Consider the following 23,115-nt stretch of genomic DNA (forward strand, 5'->3'; position numbering starts at 1 on the left):
TAAAATCTACTGAAGATCGTTGTTTTGCTTTCGTCCTGCCCCTTTTTTGTGGAGTGTCGATTTGTGTGTGTGTGTGTTTATGTTGTGTATTTATTCCTGTTTACCAAAGAGATTTGCCATTTCCATTACCATTTCCGTTACCGTTTCCATTACGGTTACCGTTGCCATTGCCGTTGCCATTTGAATGATAGATGCCCTGCAGGCGGCGATTATTTTGTTGCTGACGCAAGGTATTTCTTAAACCATTTCCATTGCCGTTGAGTCGCAATTCCAGGCTGTCGTTGTTCGATAATGATTCAAAGGTGTAGTGTCCATTGCCGTTGCTACCACCGTTGCGGCTGCCGTTGCCATCATCGCCGTTGCCGCCGTTACCATTGCCATTTCCATTGCCGTTCAAAATACGGATGCTGGCCGAGCTGGATGTTGCGGATTGACGCGAGAGGGCGTTCTGCAATTCGCTGCTGTCTAAATCGTTTAGCAGTTGATCACTGCTTCCGTGTCTTCCATTGCCGTTGATGCTCAAAGTGGAGCCGGATCCGGTATTGCGGCCATTCGTGGAAATTCTTGTCGTTATGATGGAACCGCTTCCCGACCGAAGACCATTGCTGCTTTCCAAAAGGGTGGCGATGGGAGAGTGAATTACTTGTGCTTGCACGGTGGCACTGGCGGGTTGCGTGATGACAATCTGAGGTTGAGATGTACGTTCAATATTGAGGCGAGCAGTGTTTTCTTGGATCTCCTTTAGTGCTGGAATGTCATGAGTCTGGGCGAAAACAGTACCGGTGGTTTGACGGGACAATAGGCTGGGTGGGTGATTGACGACGGTGGCATGTACACTATGGCCCAAAGCTTGAGAGGGCAGGGACTGGGACAAAAGTAAGGCTTGGTCATTGGAAATACGGTCTTGAGATTGTTGGTACTGGGTACGCAATAATTGTTGTTGTTGTTGTTGTTGCTGTTGGCTACGTTGAAGTTGTTGTTGAGCTTGCAGTTGCAATTGCTGTTGCTTATATTGCTGTTCAAATTGTTCCATCAGTTGCTGAGCTTGAGCACGAGCTTGATTTTCAGACTGAATTCTGGCTTGAGTTTCTGCTTGGGAATTTTGTTGGGCCTGCGCCATGGCTTCTGCTCTGACCTGAGCTTCAGCCAATGCTTGTGCTTCGGCATAAGCAGCGCTCTGAGCTTGGGCCTCGGCAATAGCTTGAGCTTGGATTTGCGATTGCAAAACTTCGATGCTGTTGTAGCGTGATGAAGAAGAGGTACCAGCGGAAGCAGCACGAGCGCGTTCATCAGACATTTGCTTAGATACTACCGCATTGAAACCATTGATGTCGTCAGCAGTGTACTCGACAATTCTGCGAGTGCCATCGGGTTCAATGAGGGAATACTGTATAGAGGGAAAGTTTTGAAATTAATTAACCAATGTAAATGACAGCACCCACTCGCATCTTGTATTACCTGTCCTTGTACCACATCACCGTCACGTTTCTCCTCTTGTTGCTTGTCATCGCCGGTTAACGAGTCTCTGACATCGTAAGCAAAACTATACTGAGGATGAGCATCATAATCTTCCGAAGAGCTAACGGTAGCGCCAAAATCATTTCCAATTTCCGACGAGTCCGTTGGTTGTTCCAGAGAGTTACGCACATCCTGTTGATTTGTTATAGACTTTTGCTGGGCCAGATGCAGGGCCGCATGCAACGCAGGATAAGAAGCCGTAACAATGTTACTGGCCAACACGCCGAGGCACAAACAAACGAAAAGCTAATAAAGGGGCAAGAAGACGAAGAACGAAATAAATGAACAGTGTGCTCGTATAAATTATTTGCCACATTAAAGTTGCAACGAGTGGCATTCGTTGGTAGTGAATTGAGGAAATCAGTTTATGTTGCACGAAAGTGACTACGACGATGATACTTTTGAGATTTCACATGAAATACAAAGAAAGGGAATGATAAAAACGTGTCAACAATGTCGATTCGAATGAACCATTTGAGTTGAAATAAAAATTGATTTTTGTACGAATGGTGATAGCTGATGGTAGCTGTGAAAGAGTGCAGATATCTCTGCAAGAATATGTCATAGATTGTCTTCTGAATAATTAATGCTACACATAAACAGTAGTTAATTCCGTATCTAATCCATTGCACACTACGTTGATATTGTAGCATGCCACGAACAAAGGCATTCTTGGATAATGTCACCAGTAAAAACCATGATGGTCTCATTGGCCATCAATTTCTTGGCTTGCTCTTAAATTGAAATTCAATAATTTAAGGGAACTCCTCCCATTCTCGATTTTAATTTTTCAAGATTTTCTATGGGCTGGTAAATCAATACCAATGCTTATTAAGGTTTGTAACTTTGCACATATATATTTGAAGATCTAAAAAGGAAGAAAAATAATTTACAAAATTTTTGTTGTTGTTTTTTGCAATTACAGAAAAGTCCTTATTTTTGATGGCGGGCATGATAACTCCTCACTGGAATTGGGTTATTAGTTTTTGAGTTATCGTGCCCGCCATTCGCAAAAAAATGTTTAGAGAAAAACGCGTTTAAAGTTTGAGAAGCCCTTTAGCCGTTACTTGATGCTGACACAATAAATGGGCTATATCTTCAAGAGTTATTGAGATTTTCATTTGAAATTTTGTAGGGACATTCTTGAATTAGTGTAGATTCGAATAAATTAAAAAAAAAAAAAAAAAATGGGGGGGGGGTCGCCTTAATATTTTTTTTTTATCAAAACATCCTTGCAGAACAAATATTTCAAAGGCAAAATTGTATTGTTGTTCAGAGTACACATATCCTTATCAAAGGTTTTAACTTTTTTCTTTTACAACATTTGGCAAATACAATCGTATGCCATATTTCCCTGGGGTTTTGATTTATGGCATTGCCTGGCGAACAAACTTTATTCCTTGGTTTAGATGAAAATCGTCACGGCTGTCTTTCAGATTTGTCTGTTTTTGGTATTGTTTTATTGTTTTGGTTTTTTTCTTAATGTTCTTTAATATTGGAGCTTATCACATACCCACTTCATAGCTTGAATGAAAAGTTTTTAGTTTTCAAAGAAAAGAGTTTGTAATAATTTGTAATTGTTGTTGTTGTTGGTGATATGAAACACCTTAAAACTCTGACGATTTGGTACACTTTATTTGTAATGCAATGGTACACAAAACACACACGCACACACTTGTATATAGTATCAATCCAAGGAAGCCTTTGAGCAAAACTTAAATAATCCTTATGAAGGAAGACTGGGAATCGTTGGCGTTATTGTCGGACTAGTAAGGCAGTTGGTCTATTGTACGTGATAATTGTACCGCACAACTGCTTACGATAAATGCAATAAAACTTTTGATGACTTTAGAATAGTTTCAGGTAGCTTTTATACCAAAACAGCCTAACGCATAGACACAGACGGGTTTAGTTGGCCAACAAGCGTGTGGCCCAATGAATGAATGGGTGGATGGATGCTTGGATGAATTCAGAGTGCTGCATATGACTCCCTTCAACACTTTGTCTACCGTCCCCTCCCTACATTTTGTCATGCATTGGCCCTTTTGGGTTGCCAGAAAAAAAAAAAACAAAATTTAAGCAAAGACAAAAATAAAACTTTCAAATTTAATAGACTAGAGTTACAAATGACCTTCAAGAGATCGTCATTTTGCAAATATCATTCCCGCACCGCCAGACACAATGCTCCAGTAAGCTCTGTCAGCAATCTGTGCAGCAGAATGATTTTCATTGATGTACATGCATGTAGAAAAGCCTCACTTTCATTAGTCGAAATATTATCACATTAACTGGAGAACACAAATTTGACCAAAACAAATCTTCAACATAAGTCCTTTGTTTTTAAAAAGCCATTGTCGAATCCGGATAGAAATGTAGTTGTAATTAAATTTATTTCCATTTCAATAGTGCTGGAAAGGGTGTTGTAATTAGGTTTATAGTAGTTTAAGTTTAAATATCTTGGTTTATACATAGATACAAAATACGTAACTGTATCCCTTATATAAGTACAAAAATCAAAATGTTATACAGTTATGGAGAACCGCTTTTTAAACATCAATCAAAATTCTACAACAATTGCAATCTAAAACTTTACAGAAATTGGCTGGTGCACCTCGATACATATGTAACTTCACTCACAATGAGCTGAACATGAGTACGGCGAGAGAAAACATATCATACCTTCTCAAAATTATAAGTAGAGGATAGGAAAACTTTGCAATCTCTTGGCATTCATGTCAGGAGAAGAGTCCCGCAGGATATAATATAAAAATGAAACAAAAAATAATTAACCATCTGATATGTAAAATGTAATTAGAATTCTGTAAATAATACATCTGAGAATAATGTATATATCAAATTTATTAAATTCTGTCTGTCCGATCTGTCTGCTGAAATCAGGATAGAGATCGCAATAATTAAGATGTTTGGCATTGGAAATGGGATATATCGGTTCAAGTTTCGGAGTAGCCCCTGTATAACGGTACACTAAAATATTGGGTATTTTGTGGATGTTGGCCGGTTTTAAACTGAATTGGATGTAATTTGTTATTTTGGGTTCCTTATAGGTGGTATTAAATTACAGCAATAATAAAGTATTGGGAAACAATCTCTTTGTTAAAAAACTATGTTTTTACATTTATTCTCGAATTTAATACAAGATATGTTAGACCACAATATTTGGCCGAAATTCACTCAAAAACCGTATTATTTAAATGCTCAAAAACGCTTACGACATGGATAATTTCCACGAAGAACACACATTTTTATGCGCATCCGAATCGGATATAGCTCTCAATCTAAAAGTTCATAAATTTATTTCTCTGATTTTTTTATCCTCGGAATATTGATGCCAAAGACAAGACAAAAATTCAATCGTTACAATTCTAAATACATCAAAATCTTCTATTACCAATTCGAGTACCCTTTGTTTAATGGGCAGACATAATGTTACACTGATGATGCAATTTAATGTGTATTAAATGTCTTTGTTAACGGTTAAATCAGCTCATGAATGGCTTAAAACAGTCCGTCCATTATCTGCATATAGCAACGGGTTGGCATGCAGTCAGTCAGTCGTCTTCTTAGTCATTCGATAGCCATATAAATGCAAATGTTTGTGAATGTATGAATGTATGAAATTGATGTCAGGTGTGACAAACAACTAATTATGTCGTCATTCTTAAAACGGATAAGAACGAAAATGAACTTTTGAACAGACCTAATGAACGGAACAAATAACGAATAAAAGACAATTACTTTAAATGTGGTATATCGAATTTAAGTAAATATAAAGTTTATAAATATATGTATTTATATTTTTGAAATCCGTGATCGGATCCCTGCTACTACAGCATGTTAAAGGCTACATAGAATGTCAGTGATGGTTTGAATATTTTTGTGATTCATTGTGCTCTAAATTTAGTGTATTGGACATCAAACCAATGGTATTCTTAAATGTGGCCAAGGTGTTATAAGCGTTCATGCTCATCATAACTATCCATGACATCATGGATCATGATGTAAAAAATGTTAAACAATTGACGCCAGAACGCATTACTCAAAGTGTTACTTGCTTAATTGCATGAAAAGTGATATGGCCCAGCAGACGCTAGACATGCACCAATAATTCAAAGCGAAAACTCAACACAAAAACAAACAAATTAAGTGGTGACTCTTTATGCACTGGACGTAGCTTCCACGAATTGGGTGACATTTTATGCGCCGTGCATATATGCGAGATTGTATCATCCTCAAGTTACAGAAAAATGGTTATCCATCGTTTGAGAGTTGTTCAAGAGACTGACCAGTACCACTGGGATGTTGTTGGGGACACCTCTTGTTTATCGTACATGGCGGATGTGAATCAATAGCGAAGAGCGGACTATTGTGAACTTTTACATTATGACCGCCAAGTGATCATAACTAATGTCTTTCGGTGTCGGGCACATAGTTGTTGATGTTTGTTTCCTGTGTAATAATTCACTGGTGGTTAGTTGCCTAGCGTTTATATGGTTTGGATGTGACTTTAGGGAGAAACACATAAGAGGACTTGGAAGAATAAAGGAGAACGGTGTACAAAATCATGTTTGACTCTGATATTCCTTTTTAAATTGAAATTTCATACAAAGCCAACTTAATAGGCCCGTCCTGAATCCTCGTATGTGTTTCCCCTTTATGCAGGGAGTAAAACATTTATTGAAGAATGTTTAAACGTGTATCACAAATAGAGTTCTTTAACGTGTTTTTGGTAATTAGTATTGCATTTTCCCAAGTAATTTCAGAAAATAATTAATTGAAAATATGAGTTTATAGATTGAATTCCCCAGGTAACAAATAGTAATTTTATGCAAATTGTTTCATGAAATTACTCTAGTGTGGGCCGGCACAAACCCTACCAAATATAGTTTGCAAAAATTCAGAAAAGTAGTGTGGTAGTTCTTCTCCAATTATGGAGAATATCTGGCGTATTGATTTCAATGACGTATGCGGGAGATATATAAATCGTATAATTATAGTGTATATTAAAGGTATATTTTAAAGAACACCAAGGAAGAAAATGTTGGTCTTAAGGTGGAAACGCATAAGATGATTTCAGGATTGCCATGTTAAGTTGGCTTCGTTTAATGTAAAATTATAAAGGAGAATGGCGACCAAAATCAAGTTTGCCTCTGATATTCCTTTATAAACTAACATATCAAACAATGCCAACATAACATGCCAATCATGACTTTCCATATTATCAAACATTTAGACTTTAGACTTTCCATACTATCAAACATTTTTAATGAGAATAAATTCAATCATTCATTAAGCAATGATAGAGTATGTAAACGTCATTATGCATTCTAGTATATCTCCTACAAGATTAAATGCCAAGCATTCCTCTGTCACACACTAGCCACGCTACGGGATCATATGTTGTAATTTTTCAAACAAAACTTTTGCTCCGAACATCGTAAAAAAATGATGGCAGGTGCAACATTGATTTTTGGGTCATAATTATGGCCTCTAAATAAAATATAAATATAATTGTAGAAAACAGACAAATATTATGTTTTTGTTCAATTTGAGCCCATAAATATTAACCGATCATTAGTTGTCTTTTGCCAACATAAAATGGACAGACGGATGGACACTCATAGCTAGATGTACTTAACTTGTCGAACTATGACTAAAAAGTTGGTACATATTTTCATCTGATTTAATCAAAATGATGTACCAAATAACTAAAGTTCGTCCGCTTAGGACGAATTAGTGCACAAGTCACCAAATCAAATGAGCATCATCTATGAGCATCTATTGTATGTACCCAAAGTCGGCCCCGTCCTACTTTTGAACTTTCCTTACTGGTTTAACTTGTAACTATAAAACTGTCAATAAAGAACATCGCCGGCAACAATTCGGAACCTTTTGTCATTATAACAAACCTTTTTAATTACCTGTCAGCTCCCAGCTGATAAATTAACTATGTGATAAATTCTCCCGATATCCAAGAGATAAAGTCGATTCAATCATGGCGGTCCAGCAAATTATTGCACCGATAACGATGTATGAACATGGGTTATATAGCTATATCTTATAAGCCAAAACATGCAAATGTACACCGCATAACGTAGTGTAGGGCATAACAATACAAAATAAGTCGACAACAAAGCAAATGACAAACTTTGACATTAGTTATTTTCTTATTTCCGTTTGCTGGTTTACGAGGTACAGAGTACAAAAACATAAAAGCTGTAGTCGACTATTTTTCCAACAATGACAGCAGCAGCAGCAGAACAACAATAGTGGAAAATTGCACAAGTCTTCCGGCATGCTTTACAATACATAGTAGTTGAAGTCCTCTGGTGTCATAAAAGAGATCTTTCCTTTTTCATTTCTCTGCTGTTGTTTCGTAGTTTTCAGTTGGTGTGTGGCGTGTGTATGTCTGTGTTCCGCTCATTTTTATTACATTCGGCGAAAGTTATTCTATGCCGTTGCGAAATGTTTTGTATTATGGAAGAAAAGAAATGGCATGAGTCCTGTATGTCATAAAAGGACCTCGTGGGCACACATACTCGTCCTGATGTTTGCAGGACTACTTCTCAATTTACAAGTTAAATAGTTGATGCCATTGCTGATGTGCTGTGCACCATCGACCATGTACAGCGCCCCACATGCCTTCAAGTGAATACCTTAATACTTTATAAAGTGAGCAGATGTAGGTTGTGGAATTCAAAAGGCACACATAAATAGTCGAGTAGTTCCTTCTATTATTTCGTATTCAGTTTAGCAAAAGCAAAAAGTCGACTCTACATGATATTTTATGGTAATAGTAAATTGAAATTTTTAGTAAAGACCTTCACAAAATGTGTATTTTAAAGTCGCGTCGAACTTAAGTCATATATTGTCTTGAATAATTTGTCCAGAATATTGTATTATGATATACCCATAAACTAGAATCTATTAATGGAATAATTCCATGATAAAAAATAACACATGGGCACAAGAAAGCTGTTTTGTTCAGTTATTGTTTTACCCGCAACAGTTGCGCCAATTATGTTATTAATTTTTACCACCTTGAGGATTCTTTAAATGCGCTGACATAAAAAACTATATTCGTGTTTTTTCTCTTGTTTTGGTTTGTGTGTGTGTGTTTTGCTGTTAAAACTGAGCTGTAGTGTCATTTGAATTCATTTCCATGTATAACAATACTCGAGGATTTTCCTTCCGCATTTTCCCTCGAGTGTTGTTAAAGCTAACACAACGAATCATGTGTCTGCATGTTGGCGATGTTCTTTTTTTGTCGCTTACCACTGTTGTGCGTCGTTTCAAGCATAGCGAAATCAATTGTTGGTGCAAATACTCGTGAAAATACAGAAAACCACCTACCATTCGTAAATGTACCGAAGCAGGATATGTACTAAGATGGGTGTGTGGGTGCGTTGTGTGTGGCCCAAATGTTTCATTACAACAACTACTCCCATTCGAACTGAAACCAATTCAATTTGGAACACTGAGAACCGCCAAAGACTTTACGCTGATGTTGGCTTATTTTTTGTTGTTTGTGTTTCCAAACACTCGACGACGGTATTTTCCGCATTGCGGTGTAAAGTGAATGTTGGGGTGGGGGAAACTGATTTGGACTGCCATAGTCAAAATTAAATGAATGCGGGAAATTTTATACGTTTTCTCATTGGGAAAATATAATGAAATTGAAGTGATTTCAAAGGAATCTTGTAAATGTAGATGAACTCTTACTTTGTTTGCCATATAAAAGTGAAGTCATTTCTACAACATCAGATAAATGATTACTCGTTGTTTTATTCGGAGATTTGGAGGAATTTGAATTCGTTAAGGGTAGGGGCTTAACCATATATTGCACAAAACGAGAAAATAATTTCACAATCGGACTCAATACTAACAAAAACTAACTGTCTGTATGCGTATATATGAAAATATTTCATTTTTTTATCTAAGTATGAGTGTTGAAGTGATAGATAATGGTATATTTATATCAATTGTTTACATAATAATCTCTTTTGTGTCTGTGTGAGGATATTCTAGTATTTCACTATCTACAAACATACTAGCAATCTGTAATCACACTACATCTCCTTGATATTTCAAGTAGTCATTACGAGCTAAGTGTATTAAGAAATGACCTCAGTATATTGCATCGCGATGACTTTTGCATCTTATTATCCTACTGATAGATTACGGAAAGCATGTGCAAATATTTTACACATGCTCATCTCCAGTAATGACTTGGAGTGTAGCTTGCCAGATTTACAGTTGCATCCAATGTTCCATAGGTTGCATTCAACACTCTGGGCTGTTGTTGCCGTCGTGGTTGTTGTTGGCATTTTACCTGTTTCTCTTTGCATTACACGTCACAGTGACGTTGTCGCGACTTAACAAAGACTGATGATGGGCGAATGTGCTCTTGCATTAACGTAACTGTTTGTCATTGTGGTTGAAGGGGGTGTAGTCAATGGGTGTGCGACAGGATTCCACATCCACACACAAAGTCACACACCTATGTTGGTGGTTGTGGATAAAAACAAGATTCGAATTCACATTCGCTGGTGTTGATCATTGAATATATTTGCTAGAATGTGTGCAAATGTACCACAGACATCCATTTATGCATATCATTTGCATAATACTATGTATGTGCGACCATACATTCATACATACATATGTACGGAACTACAAAGGCCAATATACATGTGCACGAGTGTTTATCAAAATGGTTTTTGTTTATTTGGTTGTAAATATAGCCCAGTCAAATGGGCGTCGGTCGGTTTGTCATGTACCGTGAATTTGGACTGATATGACATTTTATTGCATCATATGTTAAATGAATTTCCACAGATTATGCAGTAGAACTCCGGTAGCTTGTCTCAGATCCTGGCGACTTTTTCAGTCGGTTTTGCGGGGGTCTACGGAATTACTCACAGGTTTTATTATTCGCTTTATGTAAGCTTCATATTGGATTAATAAATGTCCGAATCATGAAACTTTGTGGGAGAGGTACCAGAAGAAGTGGGCACACTGGTCACATTTTCGATCTTGATCTTGGTAAGGTAACTATATTACAAGGTGCCGATGAAATTAGATATTCCGTTGGTGCCATATAACAATTCGATGCAGAATTTCTATGATGCAGTCTTATTGAAGATTTTGACACAATACTGCAAGTAGTTTAATTAACACTTACGGAAGTCAACAAAGAATTTGTTGCTAGTATTGTTAATTTTATGGTGTAAATTTCTAAAAATTAATTATGTTTCATCATACATCCATAAAATTTGTTGAAAAAAGTACTGTGAAATTTCTATAAGAAAGCAAATATTTTTGAGTTTCGGCATGTACATTATATACACCGATTTCTCTTATTGAGGAATTTCCATATAATTATCAAAACATTTAAATTTGTGGCACAATGTTGTTAGCCATAAGGCTGATGGTATTAAAATGTCATTAAATAATTTGTAATACCGTCCGTATCTGTAACAGTAACTAAAATGTTTAAATAACCATGATGATCAACAAATTTCGGTGTTGTCCACCTTCGTTTTAATTGTCCTTCCTTCCTGCTGTTTCCTTGTGCATATTCTTCAATTTCAAGATGAGATGAAGTATGTAATACGACCTATTTCGACATACACTCATGAAATCTACAACATATATAAATACAACATCCATGTGTTATAGTGCTACCGGCAGAATTCCAGTGTACAATTGAAAGAGCAGGCAAAACCAATCTATATACCAGAGAAAATTTTCAATTTAAATTCTGTTTCGATGAAAGTGCTGATGGGTGTGATTTTACTTATAATGTCAGTGTGCTTGTTTCTTTTTGTTGTTGATGTTGGCAATGGTATGAAATATTTAACGAACGGCATATTAATTGAATTCATACAATTTTCATTCGAGAATAAGAATTAAAGGCTATTGCAAATAAGCAATAACATATATTTTCCGAACCCCAAAAGAAAATAATCATTGGCAAGATATTTAAATAAGATTGCATTTCTTTAAAAAAAATGGTAAAATATACAAATCCTAACTTTAATTTGTTCATATTCCTATTCTAAATGGGAAGACGATGATTGGTTCAGCTGGGTCGAGGAACGAAAATACAAATTCCGATAATACTACATACAGTAAAATCTCGATAATCCGGTAATCCGGACTACATTTCACAACTCATTGCGTAGCCTATAAGCTGGATTGTTTGACTCTGAAATCCAGATTGCTAAGGTGGAAAATGGTACGTATTATATTTAAAGTTTATCTTTTTGCAATGAATTATTTTGAAATAAAAACAAAAAGCTGTTTATATAATAACTAAATTAATAAGAAATTGAAATCAATTTTAAAACCTTGATAATCCGAAAAATTTTGCAATCCTAATTGGGATCTGCAGCGATGTAAATAACACAGTTATAGTATATTGCATTAATATACCCAGTACTATTCGATAACATCACAACCATCCACACTATCATCTTATAAAGATTCCATTTCTATTTTGTAAATCTGTTGTTATATCGTTTCGTTTTAATTTTTTAATATCCGTCGGGGGAATGCCATGGGTTCTCCATGCGATTGTCAATAATTGCTAAACATTGTTTCACTTTATTGTGTCATGAAATGAACGTGAATGTGGCCAAGTTCTTCGTTCTGTTGAAGTTGTTTCAGACGCAATTATAACCACATTATTGCGGTCGTTTAGCATTTGTGGTTATTGCAGTCAACCCCTTTTCGACTGACCGACAGTGAATTGACAGAATTCTGCAGAAATACCGTATTTCGTATTCAGTTGAAGAAGAAAAAGAAGAGGGTAAAACAGAAACACAATAAAGTAGATGGAACGAGTAGAAAACAAGACTGCTGGGACATTTGAATGCTAAGCAAATATTGTTAGTAAAAGTTGTGGAAAATACACAAAAACGTTACTGGACGGGATGTAACATTGGCATTGCTACTTTGTTTATATTTAAGAAGTTTTCCGTATTTAAAGTTTAGTTGAAGGACAAAAACAGAAGTTGGTTTGGAATGGGTTTGGTTTAATTAAATATTTGTTTAAATCATAACAACCCTCAAATATGCGATTACATTTGACCATTTTAATTTCAAACCGTATTGACATTGTCGTAGTTTAAATAAATTTTGTGATTCTTTTAACTAAAACAAAAAATCGATGGACAAGCAACCACTTTATAGTTTCATTACAAAGTAATGTAGATAATAATATTCACAGATTCATCGTGGTAAATAGATTTGTAACATATATGTTTTTTATAAATTCACTAATTTTTGGTGAAATCAGAGGTAACTTTTCAATGAACAGTGGCAAAACATGACGTAAAAATAACCTATCAAAAACTATAAGGTTTTTTGCAAAAGAGTTATTAGTAAATGTTGAAAAATGGGTGACGTAAGGGATGATAGATGCCAAGCAACGGCTCTGATTGACTTTAACATGACAAAACCCAGGCTTACCTTGGTCCCCCTTTCATCTCAATTGTGGACACTGACCTCCTGGGCTAGCTACTTCCATCATCTTTAGAAAATGTTAGCTTACATATGCCGCGAGTTCACCCATAAGAACTATAAAAATTGGGTTGAGATGTCGGGTTAGTTGCCCACACTCAGAAAACCCCTCCTACTATGAAAAAACAACGAACAAGAAAACAAAACCACTCCCTCAAAGCTGCGCCCCTGAAGTTGGCAATTTTGAACATAATGAAAAAAATATTTAAGTCGAACTTATGTCATATGTATATTCAGTGTAAAGATTACATATGTACCTATTAGTTAAAATTTATAAAAAAAACAAAAATTCAAAGTTGCCCCTCTCTCCATCTCTTAATATTCTACAGAAAAGTAATAAGGATGAATTGTAGAATTTACTTGTGTTTTTTTAAGATTTTAAAGTTTCATTTTTTCTAAAATGAAATTTTCCCTTTTACTTTCTAAAGTTTGAAATAATTAGCCAAACTTGGCAGGGTAATCTTTTGTAAAATGTCTAATTTTAAATGCAATGAAATTCAATATAATTATTGTTATTATGAATGTTCATTAAGATTAGTACTACTATACACTAAATAAAAACAAAGAATATCAACGTGATTTGCGTTATAAATTATGTACATAGTTATTACCAATCAATTAAATCATTTTAAAATATTAAATTTTCAAAAAGATTTTCCCAAACTGCAGAGCCGGCTCCATGACATGACATTTACCTAATGACTTGAGTTAATCGCCTTCGCCATAATGTTTTCATAAGGGGTAACGTGCAATTAAAAACAATTTATTAACCCTTTGAGTCCCTGGGTATTATTATTACAACTATCCTAAAGGGACTATAAGAAAAATAAAAACATTTCATAAAAAAATTGTATTTGATTGAAAGTCCCAATAAGTTTTTCTAGTTAATGGTCAGATTTGCAGATATTTTATGATAACAGATATAGGGGGGCTTCTGACATAACAGAGACATCTTATAACCAGTGAGCGGAGCAGTATAGTCGGACGGGGCCGACCACACGACACCCTACACAACTTCCACGGAACTCTAACTTTCTGCGGATGTTTATTATGAGCCTGTGCAATATTTCGTGATATTTGCACCCTCTTGCCCGATTAGAAGTCAACAGCACCTCTACCTTACACTGACATATGTTTCGAATATTAATAATATTCAGTACAGCCTTTCTAATTACTTGTCCAGATTCCCTTCACCGTGGGTTGTGTTGTGATGTTCGGCTTATAATTGTGGCCTATAGATTGACTCGAAAAAAACACAAGGAAATTAAGTCTTCGGTCCACTACATGCCAAAATGATTATCTGATCATCGCCGAAAATAATAAGCGTTGTCCTTGACAACAATTGGAAAATTTCAGAGCGACCAGCGACATATTTCCGCCCTCTAGTGTGGTAATGGGTTACAAAATAATATCTCAGTACGTAAGCACCTGTAAATATCTAAGTGTAACTCCCACATCTGAGTACGTACGACCATATAATTGGTATCAATTTAAAGGTCAACCACTCCTCTTGAACATACTATCAACTTATCGGGTCTATGTCCTTCAGGGGCAAATATATAGGCAATAGAATACAAAATTTGTAATTTTTCACACAAAAGTCAGGGTCCATTTGACCCGCTAACTATTGACCGATCCTTATCAAAACAGGCATGCTTATTCTTTGGCCCAATCCCCTTCTCCATGTAAAATTTCGCGATGTTCGCGCCATAATTGCGGCCTCTGAAGCGATCAGAAAAACCGACAAAAATTTAGTATTTGGTCCATTTCATCCCCTAAATATTAACTGATCTTTACCAAAAACAATAGGGGTCTTCAATGGCCAGAATCCATCCTACATGCAAAATTTCGTAAAGATTGGTCCATAACTGTGGCCTGTATCGTGTTTACAAATTATAATGGACAGACGGACGGACACACATGTCTAGATCGACTCAGCTAGTCGAGATATGACGATCGGTATACTTAAAGGTGGGTCTAGGACCAATATTTCGCGGCGTTACAAACTTTTGGGGCTGCACAAAGCTATAATACCCTGACAACATAGTTGTGTAGGGTATAAAAATGCCAATACTTATTTATATAATTGCGATATAGCGTTTAAAAACGTTTAACATAGCTTTCTGTGTAATTTTGTATGTTTTTCAATCATCGATCTAAGTAGGAAATAGAAATTAAAATTTAGAACAATAGTCAAATATCAACGAAATAAAGTAACATTTTATATTATGCTGCTATACTCAAGTATAAAATGTAGTCAGTCAGTAATCAGGGCTTAAATCGTTAACATTATAATTATTAATTTTAATTTTCTCCTCCATATTGCCTCTTAATGTCTTTTCAATTTTTGTTGAGAAAATATTTTTACAAAATTCATTATGTGTTGTCTTTATTGCTTAATGTCTTTGCAAAATCATTATTTAGGGTTTTCTATACAAAATAATCCCATATCGAATCAATATTTTATATATTTACCTTATGTGTTATGAAATATAAGCTTCCAAACATTTTGTTGTCGTGGGCAACATTGGGACTTAAAGGGTTAATAATGTCAAGGGAAGTAAACTGTGTAAAAACAATGGAGGTTAAAAGTTCCTCAGATCGACTGCACTGAATCGAATCTTTTGTTGCCTAATTTATTTCGAAAAAAATCCAAAATGACAGTTGAGGTTCGTCCCTACTCTATTTAAACCCATTGACGAAGTAAATAAATACTAGCAGCAAAACATCAAATGTTGTACTTTAACTTGGCTCCTCCAAGAGTACATCAACATAACTACGAGCATGGCTGTCGACATTTTCTATCACACCAACAGTGTTGAAAATTTTCAAATATTTTGGTTTTTGTGGCGGCTGTTGGGTTATAAAGGATTTGAGAATAAATATGCAAATATTCTACACAATTTGGTGTTGCATGCCGCCATTAGCTTTTGGTATCCGATGCATTTGACCTTGGGGCTATTGAGTTTACCCAGCCAGGATGAGATTTTCAAAAACCTATCGATAACTATTACCTGTATCGTGTGTACCATGAAACAGATCTTTTTGAGACTGAAACTGAAGCAGATGCGCGATATAGAGAATTTATTTCTAGAGTTGGATGTCAGTGTTGCAAGTCGGGAGGAATATCAACATTTTACTAACGGGCCACAGAAGTATGCACAGTGGATTTCTAAATTGTATTTCACATTCTATATGGGAGCCAATGTCGCAGCTATTTCAATGGTACTGTTGGACTCGGAGAGGAGACTTATGTATCCGGCTTGGTTTCCATTTGATTGGAATTCGTCGTCGCTGGTTTACTGGTCAGTGCTGATGTATCAGTTTATGGGAGTTACCACGCAAATTGTACAGAATTTGGTGAATGATGCTCCCGCTGGGGTATTGCTTTGTCTGATGAGTGGCCATGTCCGGCTGTTGGGCATGCGGGTGTCTAAAATTGGTCATGATTCCAAGAAAACGGAGAAAGAAAACCTCGTCCATCTGGGCAAGTGTGTTGAAGATCACCTGAAACTAATTAAGTACTATTGGAGAGATAACTGCAAGAACTCCTACTGACTCGCTTTGCTTTTTGTTTCAGATTATTTAAATTGATTGAAGACAGCCAATCGTACGTGCAATTGATTTTATACATTTCGAGTGGACTTAATATTTGCGTAGCTGTGGTATATCTTCTATTCTTTGCCGAAAGTTTGACGGCTTATCTCTACTATTCCATGTTCATATTGGCAATTTGCGTGGAAATATACCCGAGTTATTATTATGGCAGTGTTTGCCAACAGGAATTCAATGACTTAAGTTATTCGATATTTTGCAGCAACTGGACAGATCAACCCAAGTTTTTTCGCAAAAATATGAAGATTTTTGTCCAGAACACATTGCCCAAGGTCACTATGAGAGCTGGAGGAATTGTGGGAATGCAGATAGAAAATTTCTTTGCCATTTGCAAAATGGCTTATTCTTTGTTTACTCTAGTCAGGAGTATTAAATAGATTTGCTTAAAGTAGCATAATATTCAAAACTATTTTACACTTTTGGTTGATACAATTCAGAATATATATATATATATATACATAAAGATTATACACTACATTTGTTTATAGAAAATTAGAAGCAGACCACACGTTGCTTGAAAAATCGTTGTTTACAATTCCAGAAGGGTTGTACGTATTGAAAATGTGTATCTGTATTCAACATTAAATATATTTTATCACTAATATGTTGCTTTAACACATATATGAAATATATCTCAGTACTTATTCAACAGGTATAAAAACTGTATGGCTGGTTTTTGTCCTCTGATACTTAATTATAAAAACTAGTACCAAAAACATATAATAAATTGGTATTAGTTTTGTAAAAAAGTCAAATTTGCCGAATGTGCCCCTATCCGGGATAGCTTCGGCATTTGTTTTAATATGTATAATATAGTTTTTTTCATTTGTTTCTATCATTATTATAAAAACATTATATTTTTATAAGAGTATACATTGTTATTAACGACTTCTTAATAATACTGTTTTAAAACATGATAAGTGTTATACACGAAATGGAATGGAAATATTACAAAAACATCTGTAAAAATGAAAAACCGTACATCTAAATAAGCTTATTAGCCACAGATTTCAAACTTTGCGACAGTTATTTATTCAAGTTTGGAAATTCCGCTTCAATACCCCTACATCACCAGTAGATCGTTTCAGTAATTGCGTTATTTCTTAAAAATAAAGACAAATTGTCGATAAACGTATGAACAGCTTTAATTGTTGAACATTTTGAAAACAAAATGCATACATGCAAAATTGTTACTGTAGTTAAAAATTGTACATTCTTGCAGATTCTGAAACAGACCAAAGTAAAGTTCAATATTGTAGTATTTTAGTCGATAATTTAACATCAAAGTTTATTTATAAGGTCAACCGGTAAGGCCAGCTTAAGTCTTCATTAACTGTCAAAATATATTGTTTGAAGAGTACATTCCAACCAAAATAAAGAAAGATCTTTTTAGTTATTACCCTGTTCTGTGGGTCTATTATTTAACTTTTACCAATCATCGATATTATTAAAATTAAAAAAAAAACAATGGAATTGAAGTTGTTGTTAAAATAAGAGCTTTTGAATATAAATATTGTTTATTTTGTCGTTATAACATTTTATCGATTTGAAAACTGTTAAAATTTTATTGTGAGTTGAATCCTTTCAGCAGTCAATTTACTTAACTTCTTGATGTTACAGTTTTATCTTGTTCGGCAAAAATAAGAGACACCATTCGATTCAATGTCCGTTTTGTTAAATTTTTACAACAATAATGACATCCAAATTTTCCGAATTATTACTTTAACCGCTCACTGACAACAATCGACTCGCATTATGTCATAGAAATGATTTTATTTCTCCATGAAAATGACTTTCACCAGTGTTGATTAAAATAAAAACCAAATTATTATTTACAGGATATGTATATGAGTTGTTAAATGAAAGTGTGTCAATTCAGTCAAATTTCCACATACATACCATACATTATGTGTAACACTTAACATTGTATATTTGTAACATTAGGGAGACATTTCATTTCTATGTGAGATTCCCACTGCACTGGGAATATTCAATATAATTATTGTTATTATAAATGTACAAGTACAATCAGATTACTATGTTCGTGTGTTTGAGATCAACAATATAAAAATATACACTAATTAGAAGAAGGAAAGGATTCCGTTATGATTTGTGATCTAAATTATTTAGTTAATACCAATCAATTAAAACAATACTAGATATTAAAAGGTTCGGTGTTTGTCATCATAACTTTCTCATACTGCAGAACCGGCGAACTTAAAATTCTTCCACGATATTACTTACCTAGTGACACGAGTTAATCGCCGTTGCCCAATGTTTTCAGGGAATAGAGGAAATGTGCAATTAAAAGTAAGTTATTAATAATGTTTTGACAAATCATGGGAAGTAAAGGGCACAAAAACAATGGGAAGTAAAATTTCTTTAATATCGACGGAAGCAACCGAAGAATACTTTGCGGCAGAGAAAATAACCAAAATATGGCGGTTGTAGTTCGTCCCTACTCTATTCAAATCCTCTGACAAAGTAAATAAATACCAGTAGCATAGACATGAAAATCGCATTTTAACGTAATTCCTTCAACAACGCAGCAGCAGCATAACTGCGAAAATGGCTTTCGACATTTCCTATCAAATCAACAGTGGTAAAATTTTTAAAATATTTTGGTTTCTTTGGCGGCTTATGGGTTTTAAAGGATTCGAGAATAAATACGCAAATATGCTGCACAATTCGGTGTTGCACGTCGCCATTAGCTTCTGGTATCCGATGCATTTGACCCTGGGACTATTGAGTTTACCCAACCAGGGTGAAATTTTCAAAAACCTATCGATAACCATAACCTGTATTGTGTGCACCATGAAGCACATCCTGTTGAGAATGAAACTGAAGCAGATGCGCGATATAGAGAATTTATTGGTAGAGTTGGATGACAGTGTTGGAAGTCGGGAAGAATATGAATATTTTACTAATGGACCAAAGAAGTATGCCCAGTGGATAGCTAAAGCGTATTTATACTTCTATATGGGAGCCAATGTCGCAGCTATTTCAATGGTACTGTTGGACTCTGAGAGGAGACTTATGTATCCGGCTTGGTTTCCATTTGATTGGAATTCGTCGTCGTTGGTTTACTGGTCAGTGTTGATGTATCAGTTTATGGGAGTTACCACGCAAATTGTACAGAATTTGGTGAATGATGCTTCAGCTGGTGTTTTGCTTTGTCTCATGAGTGGCCATGTCCATCTGTTGAGCATGCGAGTGTCAAGAATTGGTCACGATTCCAAGAAAATGGAAAAAGACAATCTCGTCGATTTGGAAAAGTGTGTGGAAGATCACCTGAAACTAATTAGGTACAATTGGAGTGATAACTGTAAGAAGTCGTACTGACTCGATTTGTCTTCGTTTCAGATTATTTAAATTGATTGAAGATACCCAATCGTACGTGCAATTGATTATGTACATTTCGAATGGACTGAATATTTGCGTAGCTGTAGTGTATTTGATATTCTTTGTCGAAAGTAGGGCGGCTTATCCCTACTATGTCATATTCATATTGGCGATTTCTTTTGAATTATATCCGAGTTATTATTATGGCAGTATTTGCCAACAGGAATTCAACGATCTAACGTATTCGATATTTTGCAGTAACTGGACAGATCAATCAAAGCGTTTTCGCAAAAACATGATGATTTTTGTCCAGAACACATTGGCCAAAGTCACTATGAAATCTGGGGGAATTGTGGAGATGCAAATAAAAAATTTCTTTGCCATTTGCAAAATGACCTATTCTTTGTTTACTCTAGTCAGGAGTATTAAATAGATTTGACAAACTCGACTAAATATTTTAAACTTTTAATTCACATAATCCAGAGTAGGATGCACCATATGCTAAAACTATACTAATGCATATAAAATTAGAACAAATAATTGTAATTGTCTATAGCTTACAAGTTACATTCATACATTCAATGTCCAAACTTTATCATCTTAAAAAATTGATAAGTAGTAAAGAAGTTGATGAGTAGTGGAAGGATGGTACATTGATTCCACTGTGCAGTGCGTGAGAGGTAATTATATTTAACATATTTTAACAGCAGTCATGAAGCGAGTTTAACATTCAAATAAATAATAGATTACAAAAAATTCAATTGGTGTAATAATTATTAAAGTAGTAAATAGCAAATTCTAACAAACTATGGCGAAAATATAAAGTCTAGTAATAACAACTCGCCTTAGAAATATTCATACTACAATAAAGGAACTTAGTTCTCTTTTATTCATATCGCTTAATGAAATTGCGGGATATTTTATTACATTTGTGAGCTTATAAAACCTACAAAACAAATTTGTTCGAAATTTTTCTATTTAAGTCCAATATTTGACATAATCCTCACATAAAATTCTGGGTAGGCTCCATATAACAGTACCACCGCCCAATTTCAACCAATTGGGAGCAATTTGATATTTTGTATTCCCATTGAGTAGAAAATGTCATGACATCTGGTGTGAAATGAAAACGACATCTGATGTGATGTCAAATGTCCGAACAGTAAGTTTAATTTGTAGATGCGATTTCGCAACAATATTCGACATAAATACAACATATCGAGTAACGACATTTGTAAGCCATATTGCCCAATATGCCTGATGAGCTGCTTAACCAACGACGAAAAGCGTCGTATAATGGTGGGTATGTAGTATCTCCCTGGTATTCCTTTTCATTGCTACTACGATCATGTAGCTCATTTCGAAAGAGAATCAATAAAAAATTAAATTAAAAAATCTCGTTTTATTTTCGATATGTTAAAGTTTTTCCAACTTGATGGTCTGTAATTTGGAACAGTATTTGAACATGAACAACCTTCTACCACATAACATATAAATGTCCCGATCGACTCAACGAATTTTAAGTGCACATCACGTGGTGGAAGGTATAAAAAGTTCGGTCCTTCCGAACTTATCGACGTTTTAACTTATCCTATGTAATGTCAAGATTACAGTGTCTGAGTCAAATATAATAGATACAATGCTGTATTTTTAATAATTATTTGTTCAGAATTTTTTAAGTGAATTTTTTAAGTTCTTCATTTCTTAATTTTTAAAAATCATTCTTATTTTATCATTCATATTCCCGGTAATACCAAAGCCTTTTGTAATCCAGATTTATACTTCCTGGTAGTGTAATAAGCGTAGCGAGCAATACCATTATTGAACAAATATATTTTACACTATTTTGTTTTTCTTGTAAAGGAAAAATATCGGATACTTGCTAAATATCTGGTGATGTGCAGGAGAAGCATAATGAATCGCAAAATTACAGATAGTAATGCTGCACTCACGTGACACCCATAAATATAATTGGGATGTAGGATATAGGTCCGATAGGGAACTTTTTCTGTGATCGAAAATATTATCGGGAGAGTTTGAGGGCTTTAAGTGCTAAGATTTTACTTGGTGTATCATGTCAACTTTTCAACCCTTTCCAATATAACCAAAATCTATACATTTTCTCTCTCTCTCTCTCTCTCTCTATAGACCCTACAGAACATTAACTACATTTTGTTTGTCATAACCTTTGGCATATTTCTTTGCACGGGCTTTATGTTTTATTCAACTTTTGATTTCCATAGATGTGGGAATTTATCTCTATTTGAAACTGTAATCTTTTAGGTTGCACATGTAGCAATTTGTGAAAGTAGTTCAGTGAAATATATAATAAAGCATAAAGACTGTAGGACGCATTCGCCACTTTGGTCCCTTTGCTTATATTTGGTTCCATACACATCCTTCGTTGGTTTGTTTTTTAAATGAAAATTTGTGAAGCTGAAATTGAAGGTCGAGCTCTGTGTTTATTTCGCACCGGATACAGATATGCATGGAAACGAAATTCTTCTAGCAGCTAACACTGTGAACATACGCTCGCTGGAAAACAAACAAGACAAACAAATGATTTATCACAAAAGTTTTTGTTGTTGTCCCTCAGTCCTTGGGCAACGTCAATTACCCCACTAGTGTGATTTTAATCACAGACACACTAAAGAGTACGTCTCACATTTCCCCCACGTTTCTTTTATTTGTTTTTCTCTCTCGGTTTGGTATTTGCTTTGTGTTCTGTGAAAGAAAGTTTTCTTTTTTGGGGATTCGTTTTCTTGACAAAAGTTTGTTTTATTGAGCGTTAAAGTATTCCTCAGTATTTGTCAATGAACTTTTCCGAAGCTCAGATACTGCACACGTATGTTTAGAACTATTTCATATTTATTTAGATAGGTAGATTGCTTCTGGAATTGTCTATTTTTGGGCTGGTAGTCAATTCTCATAGAAATATTTGGTATTTTATTTTTTGTATACATCTTTGTTTAAATATATTTAAAATGCTGCCGGGTAATGTCGTCAAAATGTCTCCGTTTAGCACAAACCATAGGAAGTTGATGTCATTTCTTTGTCACCATTGCGTCTGGCCATTGTGTGCGTGACATTTGGCAT

General features: G+C 35.0%; 3 protein-coding genes across 3 annotated transcripts; 2 read left to right on the forward strand and 1 right to left on the reverse strand.

Annotated features, from left to right (window-relative positions):
• Positions 1–89: 89 nt before the first annotated feature.
• On the reverse strand, positions 90–9,863 carry LOC133333403 (probable serine/threonine-protein kinase tsuA). The gene is made up of 3 exons (XM_061541722.1): positions 9,708–9,863; positions 1,459–1,764; positions 90–1,387 (listed from the first exon to the last, which is right to left on the reverse strand). Exons 1-3 carry the CDS (start codon positions 9,861–9,863, stop codon positions 101–103), a joined length of 1,749 nt encoding a protein of 582 aa, XP_061397706.1. The 3' UTR covers positions 90–100.
• Positions 9,864–15,846: 5,983 nt separating this feature from the next.
• On the forward strand, positions 15,847–17,054 carry LOC133333404 (odorant receptor 33b-like). Its single transcript, XM_061541723.1, has 2 exons — positions 15,847–16,583; positions 16,643–17,054. The coding sequence occupies exons 1-2, from the start codon at positions 15,847–15,849 to the stop codon at positions 17,052–17,054; spliced, it is 1,149 nt and encodes a 382-aa protein (XP_061397707.1).
• Positions 17,055–19,353: 2,299 nt separating this feature from the next.
• Positions 19,354–20,452, forward strand: LOC133333405 (odorant receptor 33b-like). The gene is made up of 2 exons (XM_061541724.1): positions 19,354–19,982; positions 20,041–20,452. The coding sequence occupies exons 1-2, from the start codon at positions 19,354–19,356 to the stop codon at positions 20,450–20,452; spliced, it is 1,041 nt and encodes a 346-aa protein (XP_061397708.1).
• Positions 20,453–23,115: the final 2,663 nt, after the last annotated feature.

Source organism: Musca vetustissima, unplaced genomic scaffold (genome assembly GCF_032173495.1).
Source record: "Musca vetustissima isolate MV318-11 ecotype Yass unplaced genomic scaffold, APGP_CSIRO_Mvet_v1 utg4915, whole genome shotgun sequence".
NCBI classification, from domain to species: domain Eukaryota; kingdom Metazoa; phylum Arthropoda; class Insecta; order Diptera; family Muscidae; genus Musca; species Musca vetustissima.

Bases quoted from the DNA above. Each gene is read 5' to 3' on its own strand.
- LOC133333403 (XM_061541722.1), bottom strand. From the start codon at position 9,863: ATGCCAACAACAACCACGACGGCAACAACAGCCCAGAGTGTTGAATGC. The intron at 1,765-9,707 runs GTAGGATAATAA...CCCCTTTATTAG, and splicing joins ATGCTTTCCGTAATCTATCA to CTTTTCGTTTGTTTGTGCCT. The intron at 1,388-1,458 runs GTAATACAAGAT...CCCTCTATACAG, and splicing joins GTGATGTGGTACAAGGACAG to TATTCCCTCATTGAACCCGA.
- LOC133333405 (XM_061541724.1), top strand. From the start codon at position 19,354: ATGCTGCACAATTCGGTGTTGCACGTCGCCATTAGCTTCTGGTATCCG. The intron at 19,983-20,040 runs GTACAATTGGAG...TCTTCGTTTCAG, and splicing joins GATCACCTGAAACTAATTAG to ATTATTTAAATTGATTGAAG.
- LOC133333404 (XM_061541723.1), top strand. From the start codon at position 15,847: ATGGCTGTCGACATTTTCTATCACACCAACAGTGTTGAAAATTTTCAA. The intron at 16,584-16,642 runs GTACTATTGGAG...TTTTTGTTTCAG, and splicing joins GATCACCTGAAACTAATTAA to ATTATTTAAATTGATTGAAG.